Raw genomic sequence first — 18,191 nt, forward strand, 5'->3', positions numbered from 1 at the left:
GCTTCAGGCTCACCAAGCTGTGTTGTCTCAGCCAAGCCACTTTCTAGTCCTCAGTTTCCTCCTCTTCACGTAGAGGTGGGGTCCCTACGTCCCAGGGGAGGATTAAAGGAGATAGTGGGACAGCACTTGGCACGGAAGTCTGCCAGAGCTCATGAATGTCAGCGGCCACCCCCTCCAGTCTCCCCTGGTGTGTCTGAGGCAAGAGGAGGAAAAGATAGCTGCAAGGCTGTGGGCGAGTCCTGTGTGGCTTTCTGTGCCTCAGTTTCCTTATCTGTAAAATGGGGGGGGCAGGGGGCAGGACTCGATGCAGCACCGTCTGCAGCTGGTTCTACACCCTCAGGCTGAGGTCGAGCAAGGCTGCCTCCTCTGCGCCACTCTGGCAGGACAGAGCTGGCCTTGGCTAAGCACCTGCTGCCACCTCCATGTTCCAGGTGAGGAGCCGGAAGAGGAACCAAAGGTGAAAACCCAGTGGCCAAGGTCTGCAGATGAGCCTGGGGTATACCTGGCGCAGACAGGTAACTCGGGCCCGCCTCCCTCCCTCTGTGGCGGGAGCCCGACTGTGTGGAGTCTGGTGGCATGTGTGCTTGGCGTGTGCCCGTCTGTGTCTACGTCCTGGAGCTCAGTCGCATCGCTCTGCTCTGTGAGGCCGGTGGGCAGGGCTGGGTTGCCTCCTGAAGGGCCTGTCACTTGGGGTCAGGGTAGGAGGATCCCCATGAAACCTAGTGCTTTGCAAGGTGCCTCCTGCCGCCCACACTGTCCCTCTCTCGTAGGTGACCCGGCGGCTGAGGAGTGGTCCCCGTGGAGCGTGTGTTCCCTGACGTGTGGGCAAGGTCTGCAGGTGCGGACCCGCTCCTGCGTGTCCTCCCCCTATGGGACCCTGTGCAGCGGGCCCCTGCGGGAGACCCGGCCCTGCAACAGTTCAGCCACTTGCCCAGGTACGCCCATCCTCCCCAACTGGTCTGCCTGCCAGGTTACATCCTGCCTGGGACTTGGGCAAGTTAATCTGCCAGAGATGGTTGCCTTCTGTCGCTCAGCAAACTTGACTGCCCCCCATACTGTGCCCAGCCCCACCAGGGCCCTGGGGCACGGAAGTCTTGGGCCTAGTAGTCAGGCTTATCTTTTACCCTTCTTGCCCTCCGTGTTCCCTGTGCCTTGGCTACACCAGCACCCCTTGCATTTTTCCCACCCCCCTGCATTTCCTTATTCTAGTCCTATCCCCCAACCCCCCACACCTGGGCTATCAAAATTCAGCCTGACCTTCAAAATCTAAGCCAAATGCTGCTTTAAAAAAATGAAACCTTCCCTGACCAATCCCCAGCCTCCTCTGACTCCCCATCTCATTCCCCAGGAAGCCCCCCGTGGACCCTGAGGCCTTCCTCAGTGCAGCATGGAATTGAGAATGTGCATGTGCTTGCCTGGGACTGGGGTCTGGGGGTGGGGGTGCAGCTTCTGCCAGCCTTGCTCCTCATGCCCTGAGGGAGTGCAGTGGTGCCTGGGGCTGGCTAGCTCCTGGCTGTGGAATTAAAGTAGGGCTACCTGGAAGGAGTCTTGACAGCTGGGGGTGGGGCAGGAGCTTGCACAGGGCCAGGGCAAAGCTGTGTTCTGGAGTGTGAGCTCTGTGTCAGTGTCCATGTAGAGGTTCTTGTCTACTGTGTGTCCGTGCACTTGGGGGCAGAGGGGCACCTCTCTTGCTCCAGGCCTGCTGTGTTGGCTTCCTGCTCTGGGTCTGGGGGTGGGGAGGGGTGGGGAGGGAAAAGGTAGGGTAGGGTGGGGGTAGATCTTGAGTTCTTTCCTAGGCTTTTCGGTGCTCCTGGGAGAGGAGGGCCCCTGGCTCCTCTTCTGGGTGGACACTAGTCTCCCTGTCCGGGTGTCCTGTGTGAGTTTGGACTGTGAACCCATGTTATCCACATCCCCCCTGAAGGGTGGAGTCCTGGGGCCCAGGACCGAGCCAATGAGGAGTGATCACAGAACTGCCAGAGCTCCTGATTGGCGGGTGGATGGGCAGTGGGCGGGGCCAAGGTGCTGCCCTGCCACAGGCCACGTGCTTCCTTGCAGTGCACGGCGTGTGGGAGGAGTGGGGCTCCTGGAGCCTGTGCTCCCGCAGCTGCGGGCGCGGGTCTCGGAGCCGGATGCGGACCTGCGTGCCCCCCCAGCACGGCGGCAAGGCCTGCGAGGGTCCCGAGCTGCAGACTAAGCTCTGCAGTATGGCTGCCTGCCCGGGTCAGTAGCGCCCGTGGGCTTCCAGGCGGGCGCTGCCCAGCCGGGTGGGGGTCGGGAGACTTAGAGGAGACAGTCAGGTCCAGTGCCCTGCCCCGGGGGCCCCTAAACTTTGACCAAGCATGGGGAGACTGTCAGTGTGGGAGGTGACCTGGCCCAGCGGAGTTGGCACATTGTGACCCCATCCAGTGGGGGCTGCTTGCCACTGCCCCTTTCCCTAAGCCCTGGGCTAACCTTTCTGTTCATAGCACTTTGGTGCTCATGGCCAGCTGGGTTGCGAGGGTGCACAAAACTGGGCGAAAGTCTAGACAAAGACTAATCAGAAGGTGACCCATTTCCTTAGCCAAAAGAGAGGTGCCTCCATGCTGAGTGGAGAGGTGCCCTGTGTTTCTGGAGCTGGAGACAGGCAGGACCCAGCCCAGGCACCACCTGCTCACTCCAGCCCTACCCCCATCAATCCCTCTCCAGTGGGTCTGGCCTGGCTCAAGTCTCAATGCTTAGCAGGCCCTGCCCCTGCCAGTTCCCACACCCCTTGCTCAACAGCTACCCCTGCTGTGTCTCCCCATGCAGTGGAAGGCCAGTGGCTAGAGTGGGGCCCCTGGGGCCCATGTTCCACGTCCTGTGCCAATGGGACCCAGCAGCGCAGCCGGAAGTGCAGCGTGGCCGGTCCAGCCTGGGCCACGTGTACGGGTGCCCTCACGGACACCCGTGAGTGCAGCAGCCTTGAGTGCCCGGGTGAGTGCTTGCAAGGGTGGCAGGTGACCATCCTGGTCCTGGGGGCACCTGGTGTCACTCATTCCCACCCTCTCCTATAGCCCCAGATGGCAAGTGGGGACCGTGGAACTCGTGGAGCCTGTGCTCCAAGACATGTGACACAGGCTGGCAGCGTCGCTTCCGCATGTGCCAGGCCACAGGCACACAGGGCTACCCCTGTGAGGGCACCGGGGAGGAGGTGAAGCCCTGCAGTGAGAAGAGGTGTCCAGGTATTGCTCAAAGGCCCCTGGGGACTAGGGGACAAGCACGTGGGCCTGGCTGAACCTCTTCGTTGTACCCACAGCTTTCCATGAGATGTGCAGGGATGAGTACGTGATGTTGATGACGTGGAAGAAGGCGGCGGCTGGCGAGATCATCTACAACAAGTGTCCTCCCAATGCCTCAGGTGAGGGGCAGGACTCTCTCCCCAGGGCCCCACCATTGTCATTCTTGCTGCTCCCTTCTTGGTTTCCAGACTCTTTGATCCTCCAGCCCAAGGTGTGGAATGAAGTGGGTGAGAGCTCGGCCCTCAGACCCAACGCTCTGTCCTGTCCCCTGCAGGGTCTGCCAGCCGCCGCTGTCTCCTCAGTGCCCAGGGTGTGGCCTACTGGGGGCTGCCCAGCTTTGCCCGCTGCATCTCCCATGAGTACCGCTACCTGTATCTGTCAGTGAGTGTGCCCTGCTGGGCTGGGGCAACCCAAGATCTGCCCCAGGCGCCGGTAGGGGGTGAAGGGAGCTTGATTCTCACTCGTGCTCATGTGCCTTGGCGTATAGGTGTGTGTCCATTTCTGCCTGGCTGTGCCTCTCCTTCTCTGACAAACTCCTAATCATACTGCAAGGCCTCATTTTCAAGGGCATTTCCTTATCCGTAGTGCCTACCTCTGTATTCCTACGGCTTCCTGAGCTTTTCAGTCATTAAGATTAATGAGTGCTCTTCAAAATGTCTGTGTCCTGCCTGTCAGACTGGGTGCTCCCTGATGCCCAGAGAAAAAGTTGAATTAACTTTTGTGACCACCCCCCCCACACCCAGTTTAGAATGTCATCAGCGAATATGGCCTGTGTGTACTTGTTTGTCTGACTGTAATCGGCATTAGTTGTGTGTTTGTCTTCGGCACTCATGTTAGAGAGAGAGGGAGAGAGAATATGAAAAGGAATGAGTTCCACTCCAGAGTGTGCATGACCCTCCGGGACAGGGGAGTACCCAGTCCCTGCACCGTGCTTATCATCTTTGTATGTGCATCTGAGCACCTTCCTTCTCCAGCTATTTCTGTTTCAGGCTTTTAAAAATATCTTTAGAGTTTCTCTCTCTGGGTCTCTTTCTTGAACTCTGTCTCCCCATGAGTCCCTTTGAGCATCTCTGCCTTTCCCCCTCTTTCTCCCGACGCCAGCAGTGGGTAGACTGGATGGGATGGGCCAGGGGCTGGTGTCAGCTCCCGACACTGATGACAGCAGCCCCCTTGTCAATGGCAGCTTCGGGAGCACCTGGCCAAGGGGCAGCGCATGCTGGCGGGCGAGGGCATGTCACAAGTGGTGCGCAGCCTGCAGGAGCTGCTGGCCCGGCGCACCTACTACAGCGGAGACCTGCTCTTCTCCGTGGACATTCTGAGGAACGTCACCGACACCTTCAAGAGGGCCACCTATGTGCCCTCAGCGGATGACGTGCAGGTACTTCCCTGCCCTGCTGAGGGGAGGGAGGGCTGAGGGTGCAGAAGCTCCAGACTGAATGGGGAGGGGCCATCTGGAAGCCTATGGCAGAGTCGGCCGGGCGGCGGCAAGCGTGGCTGAATTGGGGAAGCTCTTGTCCCTGGGGCTGAGGCTTCCTGATAGTCACTGCTCTCTCCCCAGCGCTTCTTCCAGGTGGTGAGCTTCATGGTGGACGCAGAAAACAAGGACAAGTGGGATGATGCTCAGCAGGTGAGGGGCTAGGTTTCTAGGTTTCCTCCCCTATGACCCTCCTCCATCTTGGACTCTCAAACGCATCCTCTGTCCCCAGGTGTCCCCTGGCTCTGTGCACCTGCTCCGCGTTGTGGAGGACTTCATTCACCTGGTGGGCGATGCTCTCAAGGCCTTTCAGAGCTCTTTGATCGTCACAGACAACTTGGGTACCGGAGGCTGACTGGGAGGGGGAGCTGGCTGTGGAGCCCAGGCCCTCGCTGGGGAGGGGTGGTTTCTGAGGCTGTTCCTATTTCTCTCTCTCTTGGGGCCCTGTCTTTTCCTGTTCAACTCCTTATTTGTGTCTTTCTCTCCGTGTTCCCCCCTCTCTTCCACTGTCGTGTTTCTCTGTATACACATCCCCACGCCTCTGGGCTGGCACCAACCTCGGTGTGTCTGCATCTGCCTTCCTGGTGTCTGTCCCCCCACATTTCTCTCTTCCCTTGTGTATGTCCTCTGTGTGTCTGTCTGTGGTTTGGCCCGCCATCCCCGGTCCCCCTGCAGTGATCAGCATTCAGCGAGAGCCAGTCTCAGCTGTGTCCAGCGACATCACGTTCCCCATGCGAGGCCGCCGGGGCATGAAGGACTGGGTGCGGCACTCCGAGGACCGCCTCTTCCTGCCCAAGGAGGTGCTCAGCCTCTCCGCCCCAGGGAAGGTGGCTGTCTCTGAGGCGTCAGGCAGTCCTGGCAGGGGGAAGGGCCCAGGAACGGTGCCCCCTGGCCCAGGCTACTCCCATCAGCGCCTCCTCCCGGCAGACCCCGAGGATTCCTCCTCCTACTTTGTGATTGGTGCTGTGCTCTACCGCACCCTGGGCCTTATCCTGCCGCCCCCCAGGTGAGTGCCTGGGAGGGGCGGATGGGGCTTCAGAGGGTCCGGGGAGTTCCAAGTGAGAGGAGGAGGACTGAGCCGGTGCTGGCCATCAAGAGATCCAGCTGCATCCTCCTGCAGCCTCGGGGACCCCTCGCCTGGCTCTGTGTATAGGCGCATCTCAAAGGTGTCCATGAGGCTTCGCCGAGGTCCAGGGAGTGTTGGACTGAGTTCTAGACCTCACCTGAAGTTCTGAGCCCCACTGAGCTATAGGCCTCTCCCTGGACTTGATCCCTGGTAGCCCCCAGACCCCATCTGGGGAAACTTCAGGGTTCTTGACTGGGTCTGGGCACCTGCTGGCAGGAGCTGACCTCAGAACCTGTCCCCAGGCCCCCGCTGGCCGTCACATCCCGGGTGATGACAGTGACCGTGCGGCCCCCTACCCAGCCACCAGCTGAGCCCCTTATCACAGTGGAGCTCTCCTACATCATTAATGTGAGTGGGGGCCCAGGCAGGGACCTTGGGAATATCCCAACATGGGTGGCCAAAGGCCTGTCTGATGGGGAGGTAGTGTGCCCAATGGCAGGCTGACCCTCTGACCTGTGTGCATCCTGCGTGGTGGGTTGGGAGGTGGGGTCCCCAGCCCACACTGCACTCATATCTTCTGCTCCCCAGGGCACCACAGATCCCCACTGTGCCAGCTGGGACTACTCCAGAGCGTGAGTGGAGCGGGGGCTCTGTGTGGGGGACAGTGCAACCCTAGGACCTCTCTTCTCAGGGGGATCTCCTGCCTGGAAGGCCAGGATGAAGGGCGAATCTGGGGAGTCCTAACTGCCTGCCTCTTGGCTGTGGCCTTGCCCTGGATTCACCTGTTGTTGGGCAGTGGCCAGCTCTGGGGGTGGGGCCGTGGAGCTGGCCTGGGTCTTACTCCACCTCTTCCCCCATCCAAGGGACGCCAGCTCAGGGGACTGGGACACCAAGAGCTGCCAGACCCTGGAGACCCAGGCAGCCCACACCCGCTGCCAGTGCCAGCGCCCGTCCACCTTTGCTGTGCTGGCTCAGCCGCCCAAGGACCTGGTGAGTGGGAAGGTGCCTGGGCTAGGCCGGAAGGAGGTGCCTGGGCTGCCAGTGGCCATCTCTGACAGTGGCAGCAGGAAGCTGGTGATCCCACGGGTGTGTCTGAGCAGCAGCACTTCTGGGATTGCATGTGCCAGGCTGTCCCCTGGGGGTGGTGTGGCAGTGGGCATGTGTGTGTGTGTGTGTGCGCACATGTGCCTCTCTGGTTATATACGCAAGAGTGTGGGTGAGGAGCATGAACATCTCTCCACGTGGGCGGCTCTGTGCACCTGTGCGGACAGTGCTGAGCCCCCTTCTGTGTGTGGCCGTGACAAAGGGGCAGGCGCCAGTCTTTACTAAACAGGAAGTGGGGAGGCCGAAGGCACCCCTTCACCTGCCCTCTCCCAGCGACCCATCTGAACGTCTGCTCATCTCCCCCAGACTCTGGAGTTGGCGGGCTCTCCCTCGGTGCCCCTTGTGATTGGCTGTGCTGTTTCCTGCATGGCGCTGCTCACCCTGCTTGCCATCTACGCTGCCTTCTGGAGGTAGGTGGGACACAGGGAAGGCTGGGTGGGAGCCGACCAGTCATCCCAGGCTAGGCCTGGGCGGCCAGCTCCTGTCTCTGCCCACTGTGCCCTCTCAGGTTTATCAAATCTGAACGCTCCATCATCTTGCTCAATTTCTGCCTGTCCATCCTGGCGTCTAACATCCTGATCCTCGTGGGCCAGTCGCGGGTGCTGAGCAAGGCAGGTGCAGGCTCCTGGGGTGCCAGGGAGTGAGAATGGGGTGGAGGGGTTCCTGTGTGTGTGTATTCATACCTAAGTGACGGGTGTTTGCACACGCTCTGGCCGTGTGTTGGGTGAGGGTGTATGAATTGTGTATGAGTATCCATGAAGGTGTCAGAGAGGAGGAGTGTGTGTACTCGAGCGGCAAGTGTCTGTGTACATCTGTGAGAGTCCACGTGAGCTGAGAGCCTGTATGCACATGTGAGGGCAGGTGGCGTGTGCAGAGCCGGGGCCTTCTCATGTCTGTGGACATGTAGGCGCCTCAGCGAGGCCTCTCGTGCCATCTGCCTGTGGATGACCTGTGCTGGCTGTTCCTCATGCCCCCTCAGCCTTCTCTGCACAGTGCCAGCACTGTGAGTGCCAGGTGTGGAGGCTGCCCGGCCATGGCATGGCAGGTGTTCCTGTCTGTCCCCTCCCCGCCAGCCTCGCCTGTGTGTGGGCAGCCTGCCCGCCTGCCTCTTGGATGCTGAATGCTGTGTGCATGTCACCCGGCCTGTGTCGTGCTGTGTGTGGGTGCAGGAAGACGGGGGTGCCTGGCAGGGCTCTGTAGGGGGCGGAGCTTGGGTGGGTGGCCGTGGCAGCACCCAGCAGCGGGTGTGGGAAGCCTGGCGCCTCCCGCCCTGGTGGCTGCTGAGGGCCACGCCCTCCTTCTCCTCTCCTTGCAGGGTGTATGCACCATGACGGCCGCCTTCCTGCACTTCTTTTTCCTTTCCTCCTTTTGCTGGGTGCTCACCGAGGCTTGGCAGTCCTACCTGGCTGTCATTGGACGGATACGCACCCGCCTCGTTCGCAAGCGCTTCCTCTGCCTGGGCTGGGGTGAGCAGGGCCCATGCTGGACTCTGCCAAAGGGCTTTGGGGGCAGGGGCAGCAAGACAGGTTCGGGTCTGGCCCTGGACCCCCTTCGTGGGCACCGGGGTCACCCGGGCTGGGGTCTGGGAGGATAAGAGGACCCTGAGGACTAGCTGTCTCATTCTGGCTCCCCCACTCCCCCAGGTCTGCCTGCCCTGGTGGTGGCCGTGTCTGTTGGCTTCACCCGCACCAAAGGATACGGCACATCCAGCTAGTACGTGGCCTCCCGTGGGGTTACTGAACCTGGCAGGGTCCCAGCCCGGGCCTCAGGCCTTTATAGGCTGTGCCTCTGGCCCACGACTGCTGTGGGGCTTTGGGAAGACCCTTCCTCATCTCAGAGCCTCAGTTTCCCTGACTGTTCTGGGATTGGGTGATCTCTCAGAACCATTTATCTCAGGGGTCAGCCTTGTTTGATCCCCATGGGGCTGGGCCTGAGGGTCTGCACTTCTGTTAGAGGGGAAACGGAGGCTCACCAAGAGCCAGCGGCTCCCTCTGATCCCGCTGGGGCTTGGCCTTATTGCTCATGTGGGCCTGGCAGCCCAGGGAGCTCTGAGGGGTGGTATTGGAGGGTGGAGAGGAGCCTGCCTGGGTGTCTAATGCTCCCTCTCCCCCACCCCCCAGCTGCTGGCTCTCTCTTGAGGGTGGCCTGCTCTATGCCTTTGTGGGCCCTGCGGCTGTCATTGTCCTGGTATGTGTCCCTACAGTGTCCTGGGAGGGGTGTGGCCCGGGGGTCTCGCCCTCCCTGTACTCCAGCCTTCACCGGGGGCTCCCCTTGCCAGGAGGGCACCCAGTAACCCTGCCTCCCTCACCCCGCTCCACGGGCCCCCAGGTGAATATGCTCATCGGGATCATCGTCTTCAACAAGCTCATGGCACGAGACGGCATCTCAGACAAGTCCAAGAAACAGAGGGCCGGGTAAGGGTGGGGGTCTCTGTGACTTGGCCACGTGGAAAACGGTGTAGGGAGGGAGGGCTGTGGCCGCTCCTGGAGGCAGGGCTGCGACTGCCTGGGGCTCCCTGACCCAGGGTGCCTCAAGGGTGCAGGTAGCGGGCACTCGGAGTGCTCAGCTGCAGCCCCTCGCCGGCCCTAACCCACCTCTCTCTCTCTCACCTGCCCTCCCCCTCCCACCCTGCTCGGGGCTCATGCTGCCCCTCTCCTCCTGCTTCCCATGTGTTTCCCCCCTTCTCCCGTGTCTGTGCCGCCCCTGAGGTCGGAGCGGTGCCCCTGGGCCAGGCTGCTCCTCCCCTGCTCGGCGTGTGGAGCGGTCCCCAGCCCCCTGCTCAGCTCTGCCTCGGCCAGGAACGCCATGTTAGTCGTGCCCCCGGGGGGGTGGGGTGTGGGTGGGACAAAAGAATGGGGGGCAGTACCCCTGGTGGGGGGAGGAGGGATATCAGTCCAGTGCCCTGCAAAGCTTGCCCTGCCAAGGGCTTGGTGTCACCGTGACAGGGGGCATCAGGAGTGAATGTCTGTGCTTCCTGGAAAATTCCAGGTTCCTGTGCCCACCCCTTCGTTTCCCACCCCTGCCCTCACTGCCAGCTTATGTTCAGGCACAGCTAAAGACCCCTCCTTACACCTCAATCTACAGGAGCTCATAGAAGCTCAGGTCCTGAGAAGTTTTTGAGCCTATAGAACCCCAGAATTAGAATGATAGAATCTTAGAATAGTACGCTCAGAAGCTGAGAATGTTAGCCCGTGAGTCTTATCATGTCAAGGAATCCAAAAATTAGAACTTTAGAGGCATTGGCTCTCAACCAGTTGGGAGACAGAGAATCTTGGAGGTAGAGAATTATGTCATTGAGACACCCTTGTCCCTGGCAGCTAAGAAAAAAGTTTTAACATTTCAGCCATGCGCAAACCCGCAGGGGCCTCAGGCCCTACCTCTACCCGGGCCGGAAATGCATCTCCGCCTCCTGCGCAGTGGAGTCCAGCTTTACCTTGCACACCTCTGGGGTCAGGCTGCACATTGCCTCTGGGGGTGGTTGGCACGGCCTCTGGGAGGCTCTGTGGAGTAGGAAGCTCACTGTCACTTGGGCTGCCAGCTGCCTCTCTGACCCAGTCTGTCAGAACTAGCAGTTAAAAGCTTGGGCTTTGGAGGCAGCCAAACTGGATTTGCATCCCAGCTTGGTCTCTCTCTCTGCCCAGCTGGGCGCACTCCAGTTTCTTCATCTGTAAATTGGGATAATAACCCCCACCATGCCTGTTTATTGAAGTTGTTTTGATCACAATGTGAACTAATGTATGTAAAGTGTTCAGTGTAGGGGCTGGCAGAAAATTAGTGGTTAATCAATGGTGGCTCTTATGACTGTGATTAGGCCCTCTCTTCATCTTGGCTTTGCCCCCCAGGGGCTGCGGAGACCACTGTGCCTGCCCCCGCCACGTGGAGCAGGCCCCAACTACTCTTCATAGGACAGGTCTTGCCCCCCTGCCCATCTTTCTGCCCCGTCGGGAGCTGTGCCCACCCCTGCCTGACTCTGCCACCTGGGGTGTTCGTGAGGCAGTGTGGGCGGGGTATGGCGCCTGGCCCAGTGGCGAAGGCTGCCCTCCTGTGCCCATGTGGTCTGTAGCCAGTGATGGCGGGCTGGCACTGGCAGCTGGATGCAGGGCCTGCCCACCTTTGTCTCTGCCCTCCTGTGAAGGAGGCGGGGTACCTATGGGTTTGGCCCTGATCCTGGCTTTCACCCCCAGCCCCAACCATGATCCTTTTGCTCAGGGCTCTGAGCAGCCTCTGGGGGGCCTGGTGCCTCTCCTTGGGAAACAGAAGAGGACGAGCTGCTGCTGCAGCGGCCCTGGCCCCATCTTTCCCCCAAAGATCTGTGCCCTATGACATCCTCCGTGGGCTCTGCCTGTTCAGTTTCCCTATCACTGTGCCTCTGCCTGTCTCATTCTCTCACCGTGTCCTCTCTCACGGTCCCTCTCCTCCTCCTCCCGGGGTCTCTGGGGGTGTGGCTCAGGCCTGTGATTTTGTGCAAATTGGAGCTGAAAGTCACAGCATCTGGATATGTTTCCCTTCTCCTCTTCTCCCCCAATGTCTTGTTCTGCCTTCTCCATCTCTGTCCCCTGACTGCCTCTGGCTGTGGCTCAGCCCCATTGGGTCCTTGTGTCTGTCCTTCCCACCGCTGTGGCCCCAGCTCTGGCTCCATAGTTCTTCATTTCTGTCCCTGTTCTATGTTTTTCTGACTCCGGCTTCTTGGCCTGTCTCTGCTTTGGATATCACTGAGGTCTTGGGGCTTGGGGGCCCTGCAGTCTCAGGCAGCTTGAGGGCCCCAGGCTCAGCTCGGCCCCAGGCCTAGCCCACCCTGCCCCCTGAGGTGCCAGCCTGATGAGCCCATCGCTGTGTCTTCAGGGCCTCACTCTGGAGCTCCTGCGTGGTGCTGCCCCTGCTGGCGCTCACCTGGATGTCCGCCGTCCTGGCCATGACAGACCGCCGCTCCGTCCTCTTCCAGGCCCTCTTCGCTGTCTTCAACTCTGCGCAAGGCTTTGTCATCACGGCCGTGCACTGCTTCCTGCGCCGAGAGGTGGGACTGGCCTCTCCTGCCCTTTCCCACCCAGCTCCCCAGGCCAGTCCTCTCACCTCTCCCTGCCCTGCCAATGGGGAGGACTGAGGCCCTGCCAGGGCCCCAGCCAGGCAGCTCCGAGCTAAGGGCCCGGCCTCCTGGGCTGCTGGGGCTCCTGCTCCCCTCAGCCTCCCCCTGGGCCCTATGGCCTTATGGCCCTGCTTCCCTCCCCCTAGGCCCTATGTCAGGGGTGTCAAACTCATTTTAACTAGGGGCCACATCAGCCTCGTGGTTGCCTTTAGAGGGCTGAATGTAATTTTAGGACTGTATAAATGTAACTACTCCTTAACTGTTAAGCGAGAGCTTGGTGCTGCCACTGGGTAGAGAAACAAGGTGCCGGGCGGATAAAACAAGGTGGAGGGCCGGTTTCGGCCCTCAGGCCTTGTGTTCGCCACCTGTACCTGATGTGCTTCTGTCCTTCCAAACCCTCCTGGGGGGCTGGGGTAGGAGGCTGAGCCAGCTGAGGCCAGAGGCCCTCGGGTGGCCTCAGGCCAGCAGGCACCCGCTGTCCCCAGGTCCAGGACGTGGTGAAGTGCCAGATGGGCGTGTGCCGGGCAGATGAGAGCGAAGACTCCCCGGACTCCTGTAAAAACGGGCAGCTGCAGATCCTGGTGAGCGAGGAGGCCTGGGCAGGACACCCGTGGGTTCTGAGCACCCCCACCCACATTTCCTTGTCCCATGCACCTCCCTTTCCCCGACCGTGGCAGGGAGGGGACAGAGATCAGGTTCGATTCAGCCTCAGCCACTGGTCACTGGGTGGCATCAGGCAAGTCTTTCCCTCATTCAGTTTTCCCACCTTGTCAAAACTGAATGGGGCGGGGCAGGGGGCTGGGAGGAGACATGTCTGGGCCCCTGGTGGTAGGTTCTGTTGGGCAGTGTGCTGTGGGTAGCACCTATGGGTGGGTAGGGAGGGGACTGAGCCCCCCACCCTGATACATTGATCCTCTCTCTGCCCACCTACTCTGTCCCTCTCTGCCTATAGTCAGACTTTGAAAAGGATGTGGATCTGGCTTGTCAGACAGGTGAGTCTGCTGGCTCAGAGCTGAGAACGTTCCCCAGGGCAGGTTAAGCAGGGAGATCCCCAGCCCCATTGTGGGAGGCCCTGACTGGGGCCTGACTGTGGAGTTCAGCTTTGGAGTCAGATAGCCCTTAGTGGACTCAAGGCTATGAACACACTTACTGTGTGACTTTGTGCAAACAGCCTACCTCTCTGAGCCTTAAATGAATTAGGGGACATCAAGTGACTAGTATCGTATCATTTCCATGATTCTTACCAGAATCTCTTCCCAGTTCAGTCTCCTGGGGACCTGCCCAGGGCCGGGGAGGAACAAGGCTCTTTCGACAGTCTCAGGGCTGTGGGGCCAGAGGTCAGGACCTGCAGCAGGAGCTGACCTGGATGAGTTGGGCCTTTGTTCCTTGCCCTGTCTTGCTTTGGGTCTCTGGGCTGGTTGCCTTCTTAACCCATCTGTGATGTGGGGGAGAGTGCCAGTCACCCCACCATCTTTCTAGGGCTCAGTTTCCTCCCGTCTGAGCCTAGGGGGTTGGAACCTGCCCAGTTTGCACAAGGGCATGTGGGGGTTCCTCCTCCCCAGAACTTACCTCCCTCCCACTCCTGCCCCCAGTTCTGTTCAAGGAGGTCAACACTTGCAACCCATCCACCATCACGGGCACACTGTCCCGCCTGTCCCTGGATGAGGATGAGGAGCCCAAGTCCTGCCTTGTGGGTCCGGAGGGGGGCCTCAGCTTCTCCCCGCTGCCTGGGAACATCCTGATGCCCATGGCAGCCTCGCCAGGGCTGGGGGAGCCGCCGCCCCCCCAGGAGGCCAACCCCGTGTACATGTGTGGGGAGGGCAGCCTGCGGCAGCTGGACCTCACATGGCTACGGCCAGCTGAGCCCAGCTCCGAGGGTGACTACATGGTGCTGCCTCGAAGGACTCTGAGCCTGCAGCCTGGCGGTGGGGGTGGAGGTGGCGAGGATCCCCCAAGGACCCGGCCCGAGGGCACTCCCCGACGGGCGGCCAAGGCACTGGCCCACACTGAAGGCTACCCTAGCTTCTTGTCTGTGGACCATTCGGGTCTGGGGCTTGGCCCTGCCTATGGGTCTCTACAGAACCCCTACGGGATGACCTTCCAACCACCACCACCGACACCCAGCGCCCGCCAAGTGCCCGAGCCGGGGGAGCGCAGCCGGACCATGCCCCGCACTGTGCCTGGCTCCACCATGAAGCTGGGCTCCCTGGAGGTGAGGGGCTCGAGGGCATGAAGTGGGTGTGGGAGGCCTGCCCCAATATGCCTGGGACTGGGTCTGGGTCCCAAGCAGCGGCCAGGGAGAGCCAGCAACCACCCCCGAGCAGCATCTTTATACCAAGTTGCTGGGAGTGCGTGCCCACAGCAAGTCCGCGGAAATGCTGGCTCCTCTGAACTCCTCAGGGGGCTTGGACTGCATGCACTGAGGGTGCCCTGCTCAATGTGTTCACACTTGCTGTAGTGCCTACTTTTGGGTGAATAGTTAGGATGGATCTTCCTTTAAGGGGCCTATGGCTCAGGCCAGGTGCTGAGAGCCTGGGCCTCCTGGTCACACACGTCTGGGTTCTGATCAGGCCGCTGCTGGTCAGCAGTTAGATCTCGAGCGGAATCTCTGAGTCTCAGTGCTTCTCTCTTAGCCTTCGTGTCTCTGAGCCTCAGTTTCCTCATTTGTAAAGTGGAGATAACAGCAGCTTCCTTGTCGGGTTGTTGCTAGGACTAATTGAGTCATATAAAACATTTGTTTCTGTGTGGGCATCTAGAAGGTGCTAGATGATTGGGAATTGTTGCCGTTACCATCCCCAAATCAGCATCAGCACCGCCCACAGGCCCGTGATGATTGGCCCTACTCTTTCTGAGAAAACGCGAGCCCCTTTCTCTGCCCCGCTTTCCCTCTGGCCTCCTCAGACCTGCTTCCTGCACAGAATTGCTGGGAACAGGCAGGTGGTAGTGACCCGCTCTGGAAATCTGGAACATTCTAGAACTCCAGTTGGAAGGATGAGGAGGACATAGATGAGGAAGAGGGCAAGAGTCATAGCTCAGACACTGTTGGCTACTTAGGTTCAGCCTCAGAACCCCGCCCCCATCCTCCGCAGGAAGGAAGTTAAGTTAGCATCTAGGAGGTTCGCAAGTTTAGATTTGTTTTCTCCCAAAATGCTTTTGAACATTTGGAGCCTGCTCCTGTTGCAGATGGCAAAAACAGGAAGGCGTAACAAAGACACAACTTGACACCAGCATTGGTGGTGGGGGGCGGTGCTCAGTGTCATGGTTTCGGTCCGCGGGCACCTGCCATGCTTGGACCACAGAGAAGGAGCCAGCATTGGGCCCCTTGTGTGGGAGGTGGCCATAAATGTGGCAGCATCTTGAGGGATCAAGGGTGACATCCTGAATTCTGGTGTGGAAAACTGGGGTGGCACGGAGGTAGTAGAGTGGGTGTGAGGCGGAGGGTGGGGGGGTTCTGAATTTATTCATTTGGGCACAGCTGTGGGCATAGGGACAAGGAGAGGTGTGCTGCCCCCAGACATGGAGATGTGGTTGGGAACGGGGGGCTGGGGGCCACACGTGTGCATGGTGAAGGGCAGGAGAAGGCCCAGGGCAGAGCTCGCAGAGCCTGGTGTCGGGGAAGCCAAGGGGGCTGGTGAAGAAAGAGCAGGCAGGGAGGTGGGAGGAGGACCGGAGAGTGGCATCGTGAAGGCCAGGGGTGGTGAGCATGGCTGCTGAGCCTGGGACTTGGGATATTTAGATGGTGGTTTCAGCATCATCCTTGAGGGCCTTGGGGCAAGTCCCTTTCCCTTCCTGGACCTCAGTTTCCCCAATGTAACCTGTGACCGTTGGCCTTGGTTTCATGCCAGCATTCTAAGACTCTAAGGTGTCTTCCCTAAGTAGCTCTGGACACTGAGTGGGTTGTTAGGACCTCAGAGGAGGTGACCTTAGGCAAGTGAGGGCCAGAGAGGCCAGTGAAGGGCTGGGGAGGCCAGGGAGGCAGGGCCTGGCTTTTTAGGAAAAGGAGCAAGAGGGGGTCAAAAGCCTGAGTCCTTGTGTTTACAGGACAAGAGGAAGGTTCTAGGGACAGGGAAGCCCGTGGCTGGCAATGAGAAAGAGGCAAGATGGGGCAAAGGGGTAGAATTCAGGCTACAGAGGAAGGAACGTCCATGTCCCTGCCACGTTGTGAGTGTGTACTGGGACATTTGGATCATGTGCAGCTGCGTGTCTGCGCATGTGCCAGTGTGTGCCTCTGTGAGCATCTGCCTGTGTGTGTGTGTATTGCAGAGGTGGCAGTGAGTGTGGGCCCGGGGTCTGCACTGCACCAGGCAGGGTGGTGCCTCGGCTCCTCATCCCCCAGGCCCAGCCCCACTTCCCACAGCCTGAGGAGCTGCCCTTTAAGGATTCTGAACTCCTGGGCCTGGGCAGGGGTCAGGCTCTGGGGCAGCAGGTTTCTGGGCTCTACAGTCCCTGAATATGGTAAAAAAGCTCTTCTCCTTCACTGCCTCCTTGCTGCTCCTTCCCAGAGAAAGAAGTTACGGTATTCAGACCTGGACTTTGAGGTAGGTGCTGTGTGTGTGTGTGTGTTGGAGGGGCGGGGATTGTCCCTGGAGACTCCACTCCTAATACTGGTCTAAGCCCCATTGCAGAGCCTGATCCCACGAGCCTGCGGTTTCTGTGGAATCTTCCCAGCATCCCCCCCGTCCACTCCTGTAGCTCTGGGGTAAAGAGAAAGCCAGGCCTTGTGCTAGAGGGGCCAGCGACAGGCAGGAGTGTGGGGACCCAGGATGCGGAGTGCCCCAAGGGGAGGGCTGGCTCAGGGTGCTGCCCCAGTGGGCAGCACCTCCTCTGACACCCTTGGCCCCCAGAAGGTGATGCACACCCGGAAACGGCACTCGGAACTCTACCACGAGCTTAACCAGAAGTTCCACACTTTCGACCGCTACCGCAGCCAGTCCACAGCCAAGGTGAGGGTCCCTCCCATGGCTGCTTGGCCCGAAGCTCAGGGCCCAGCCTGGTGCAGTGGCCTCTGGGTCAGACCCTGACCCATGGCCCCCATTACAGAGGGAGAAGCGGTGGAGTGTGTCCTCGGGTGGGGCGACTGAACGGAACCTGTCCGGCGTAAGTGTCCTTGGACTGGGTGGGGGTGAGGGGCCTTCGAGGGACGCATTCCCTCCCTGTCCACCTTCCTGCCCTGGCAAAGGGCCTGCCTTGTACCTGAAGCACAAGCAGCACTCCTGGGGTTGTGTGGGGTGGGGAGTGTTGATGAGGGTCCACCAGGGTCTTGAGGAGGGTGGGCAGACTCAGGGGATATGGTCCCAGGGGTCAGGACCCCAACTCTGAAGCAAGGCAGATCTGGATTTGAACCTGACTTTGGCACCCGATTGCTTAGTGACTGGGCACCACTGGCTCTCTCTGGGCTTCCTCTGTGTGCTCTTGGTACAGGGGGAGAGAAGGTGTTGTCCCATCCCCATGGCCCTTCCCACTCCCTCCACAGGAGAAGCCCAGTCCAGGGGAGCGCCCTAGCTTGTCCCAACAGCGGCGACATCAGAGTTGGAGCACCTTCAAGTCTATGACGCTGGGCTCACTGCCCCCCAAGCCCCGAGAACGGCTGGCCCTCCACCGGGCAGCAGCCTGGGAGCCCACAGAACCTCCGGATGGTGACTTCCAGACAGAGGTGTGAGTGCCACGCTGGACTGCCCACTGCATATAAATATATATATCTCTCTATTTTCACACTCCACTTTGGAACCACCCAGGAGCCAGCGCCCCCTCCCCTCTCCCGAGGGCTGGGCAGGGAGGTGCAGTGGACTCCGCGGGGCTGCGGGAGCCGGACACAGCGTGGCCGGGGGGCCAGGGACCTTTCCTGTTTCTGAGAGGCCCCTCAGCCACTGGAGCCTGTCTTCGCCCCAGCCTGTCTGTCCCTGTCCTGGGCTGGGGAGGGGGGAGGGGAACTTTGTTGGGAATAAACTTCACTCTGTGGACTTGGCTGCTGAGCTGTTTGCTTCTCCCTGTGAAGGCCCAGCCCTGGGACCCTGGCTTTGTTTATGTCCTTGGTTGCCGTCACTTGGTCTCATTAAACTATGTGATGGGGTCAGGCCAGCCCTGACTGGGAGGGGGCACCTAGGCTCTGCCCCCATCTTTGCCCTTGAATCCCTGGGTGACCTTGGACACACCTGTTTCCCAGTGGGCGCCTAGGGTAAACAGATTGGGAGGTGGGGTGGGACCCCG

At 60.1% G+C, this 18,191-nt stretch overlaps 1 protein-coding gene across 7 annotated transcripts in view; it reads left to right on the forward strand.

The window, feature by feature from the left end:
• Window positions 1-17,936, forward strand: part of ADGRB2 (adhesion G protein-coupled receptor B2) — a 35,669-nt gene extending 17,733 nt beyond the window's left edge. For 2 of the 7 annotated variants that reach the window (XM_037061592.1, XM_037061593.1), the window contains exons 3-31: window positions 432-515; window positions 771-935; window positions 2,056-2,220; window positions 2,788-2,952; window positions 3,033-3,200; window positions 3,275-3,376; window positions 3,532-3,638; window positions 4,441-4,635; window positions 4,816-4,884; window positions 4,964-5,072; window positions 5,407-5,737; window positions 6,100-6,205; window positions 6,386-6,429; window positions 6,661-6,787; window positions 7,208-7,311; window positions 7,410-7,512; window positions 8,217-8,367; window positions 8,545-8,614; window positions 9,022-9,088; window positions 9,230-9,315; window positions 9,610-9,708; window positions 11,744-11,915; window positions 12,470-12,565; window positions 12,937-12,976; window positions 13,577-14,196; window positions 16,487-16,522; window positions 16,829-16,927; window positions 17,025-17,081; window positions 17,458-17,936. In XM_037061592.1, coding sequence (XP_036917487.1) covers window positions 432-515; window positions 771-935; window positions 2,056-2,220; window positions 2,788-2,952; window positions 3,033-3,200; window positions 3,275-3,376; window positions 3,532-3,638; window positions 4,441-4,635; window positions 4,816-4,884; window positions 4,964-5,072; window positions 5,407-5,737; window positions 6,100-6,205; window positions 6,386-6,429; window positions 6,661-6,787; window positions 7,208-7,311; window positions 7,410-7,512; window positions 8,217-8,367; window positions 8,545-8,614; window positions 9,022-9,088; window positions 9,230-9,315; window positions 9,610-9,708; window positions 11,744-11,915; window positions 12,470-12,565; window positions 12,937-12,976; window positions 13,577-14,196; window positions 16,487-16,522; window positions 16,829-16,927; window positions 17,025-17,081; window positions 17,458-17,643 — 3,923 coding nt within the window. In that variant the 3' untranslated portion in view covers window positions 17,644-17,936. The remainder of the gene's footprint in view (window positions 1-431; window positions 516-770; window positions 936-2,055; window positions 2,221-2,787; window positions 2,953-3,032; window positions 3,201-3,274; window positions 3,377-3,531; window positions 3,639-4,440; window positions 4,636-4,815; window positions 4,885-4,963; window positions 5,073-5,406; window positions 5,738-6,099; window positions 6,206-6,385; window positions 6,430-6,660; window positions 6,788-7,207; window positions 7,312-7,409; window positions 7,513-8,216; window positions 8,368-8,544; window positions 8,615-9,021; window positions 9,089-9,229; window positions 9,316-9,609; window positions 9,709-11,743; window positions 11,916-12,469; window positions 12,566-12,936; window positions 12,977-13,576; window positions 14,197-16,486; window positions 16,523-16,828; window positions 16,928-17,024; window positions 17,082-17,457) is intronic. The other 5 variants (XM_037061594.1, XM_037061596.1, XM_037061597.1 and 2 more) reach the window with 5 other exon arrangements.
• Window positions 17,937-18,191: the final 255 nt, after the last annotated feature.

The sequence above is a fragment of the Sturnira hondurensis genome, unplaced genomic scaffold, assembly GCF_014824575.4.
Source record: "Sturnira hondurensis isolate 20B ecotype Veracruz unplaced genomic scaffold, ASM1482457v3 Scaffold0013381, whole genome shotgun sequence".
NCBI lineage: Eukaryota > Metazoa > Chordata > Mammalia > Chiroptera > Phyllostomidae > Sturnira > Sturnira hondurensis.